This window comes from Dipteris shenzhenensis, chromosome 24 (assembly GCF_047967505.1).
Source record: "Dipteris shenzhenensis isolate YYH24624 ecotype China chromosome 24, Dip_SZ_1.0, whole genome shotgun sequence".
NCBI lineage: Eukaryota > Viridiplantae > Streptophyta > Polypodiopsida > Gleicheniales > Dipteridaceae > Dipteris > Dipteris shenzhenensis.
The window spans coordinates 9,024,869-9,027,251 of NC_141619.1; the positions used below are offsets into that span (position 1 = coordinate 9,024,869).

Genomic DNA, 2,383 nt, shown 5'->3' on the forward strand with positions numbered 1-2,383 from the left:
CATTTTTGACGCTCCAGTCTGACAGTTTAAAACGGATTTCTGCACTTTAGGAATATCCTACTTAATTAGCGTCTACGTCTTAACAGAGCTGTTGCGGTATAAATAAAATGCGAAGTGTTTTTCCGTCGTGTTACGCAAGCATTTGTAGCTAATGTTTCGATGCTTTACTGATATGCTACAGCCGCTAGATTTAACCGGAGTTGTGACATTGAAAACTGGGGAATCAGGCAACAGAGCTTCTCGGTATATATAAATCAAGAAATCGGTTGATAAACAAAAGCATTGGATTTCGCAAAGCAAGTAGAACAAACCAGGAATTTATACGTTACACAGAGTACAAAAATGATACATCTAAATTCTCCAATTGCGTCTACATGAGAGCACTCTCTCTCCATCCCGGCTATGGACTAGAGAAAATTACATCTCGCAGATCACTATACAGAAAGTATACTAGTGATACATGATCTCAGCCTCTCCCCTCACATATGCTAACAATATTCTTTTCAAAGGGATGAAGGCAAAATTGCAGTATCGTTTACGAAAAAGCAAGACCAAAATTGTAGGCCGATTATCCACTGCCCTTCTATGGCGAGCCGCTTCTCATCTCCTTAATGTATCTCTCTCTGCAGGACAAGTACACAAAGGAGTTTTCATCTCACATGAAAGCTTCAAATGCTCAGAAAGCTCCACTGGATTATTTGAATCTTCCCTCCACTGAAACCGCTGCACTAACCGAGCCAACCAAAGATGAACTGTTGCCATTCCAAGAGCTCGTCCTGGACAGACTCTCCTGCCTGCACCAAAGGGCGCAAGCCTCAAGTCGCTTCCTTTGATATCGAAATCCACCCCTCCGTCACTCTTTACGAACCTCTCCGGATTGAACTCGAGGGCGTCTGACCAAATGCTGGGGTCGTGAGTAATTGCCCACATGTTTACCATGGCCGTGGTGCCTGCAGGAATGTGGTAACCAGCAACCTCTGTATCATGGATCGCCAGTCTAGCCCACGATAGAAGAGGACCGGGGGGATGAAGTCTCAGAGTTTCCAAGACCACAGCTTGCAGGTAGGACAATTTGGGTACATCTGAATCACACACAGCTGTACCCCTCCCCACGACGGAGTTAATCTCGGCGACAAGTTTATCCTGGATATGCGGATGCAGTACCAGCTCCGCAAGAATCCATTCTAGCAATATGGCAACACTATCTGTGCCTCGAAATATCATTTCCTGCAGAGTATCAATACGACTTAGGAAACGCGCAAACAAGAATTCTTGGATTGACACAATAGAGAATAGGAGTAACAAGCTTACCCAAACGATAGCTATAATGTCTGAATCTTCAAGATTTTCTTCTCCTTGCATCCCCAATAGGACGTGGACGAAATCCGAAAGTTCGTTGCAGTTGTCCTTGGCTGAGAGCCTGTGCTCGTCAATGATTTTAGCTACGAATGCATTCACCCTGGGGACGAGGGCGGCACAACGTTCCCAAATGTGATGGGGATCAAAAGCCTGAAGAGCGGGCAAATAGTCCGCCAAATTGAAGGCTCCCAGGAGCTCAAAACCTTCCCTCACCAATTGTTGCAACTCGAGTGCCTCTTGGCATTCACTTCCGAATTGGTATCGCTTGCCGAACACAGTGATCATCACACTGTTGAGGGAAGCTTGCTGGAGAAACGGGCGAACCCGAATAGCACCAATGACGCTGCTCTGAGCTTCCAATCCAATGGCATCCAGCATAGCAGTGGCCTCAGCCTGTCTATGATGTTCATGCCCAGCAATCCGCTTGGGCGCAAACAAGTGGGTGGCTGCGATCCGTCTGAGCTTCCTCCAGTAATCACCGTAAGGTGCAAAACCTATAGCCCTATTAAACAAGAGCTGTCTAGCCGATTCCTTAAGAGGCCGGTCCACGAAGCAAGAACCCACCAAAATCTCTTTAGCGGAAGGGGGAGAGCTAGCGACTATGAACCGGGAGGAGCCAAGGCTGAAGGCCATGAGGGAGGAGGCGCGATGGACGAGGGCGAGGTGGGCAAGGCGGCGGTGGGCGAGGGAGCTGAGATGGAGGAGGCAACCGAGGAAGGGAAAGCCACGGGGGCCAGGGATGGGGCGAAGGGGGGGGGGGAGGGAGCCCCATGCAGGGCCACCGGGGGAAGACCAAGAGAGGAGGGAAGCGAGGAGGGAGAGGAGGAGGAGGAAGGCGAGGAGGTGGTGAGGGAGGAGAGCGGGGGGGGGGGGGTGAGGGAAGAAGGCGGGGATGGCGAGGGAGGTGGAAGCTTGGGGATCCATGGAAGGTGGTAAGCAAAGCAACGATGAAGAGCTTCGAAGCTATACAAACAAACAAACAAACACACACTCACTGAACAAACAAGACAGACGACGATTGTTG

At 49.6% G+C, this 2,383-nt stretch overlaps 1 protein-coding gene across 1 annotated transcript; it reads right to left on the reverse strand.

Moving 5' to 3' along the window:
* Positions 1–373: 373 nt before the first annotated feature.
* Positions 374–2,087, reverse strand: LOC147886175 (cytochrome P450 78A4-like). Its single transcript, XM_087395419.1, has 2 exons — positions 1,312–2,087; positions 374–1,227 (listed from the first exon to the last, which is right to left on the reverse strand). Exons 1-2 carry the CDS (start codon positions 1,990–1,992, stop codon positions 601–603), a joined length of 1,308 nt encoding a protein of 435 aa, XP_087251545.1. The 5' UTR covers positions 1,993–2,087; the 3' UTR covers positions 374–600.
* Between the last annotated feature and the right edge of the window lie 296 nt (positions 2,088–2,383).

Coding starts and splice junctions, on each gene's coding strand:
- LOC147886175 (XM_087395419.1), bottom strand. CDS start 1,992: ATGGCCTTCAGCCTTGGCTCCTCCCGGTTCATAGTCGCTAGCTCTCCC. Junction 1,228..1,311: donor ACATTATAGCTATCGTTTGG/GTAAGCTTGTTA, acceptor GATACTCTGCAG/GAAATGATATTTCGAGGCAC.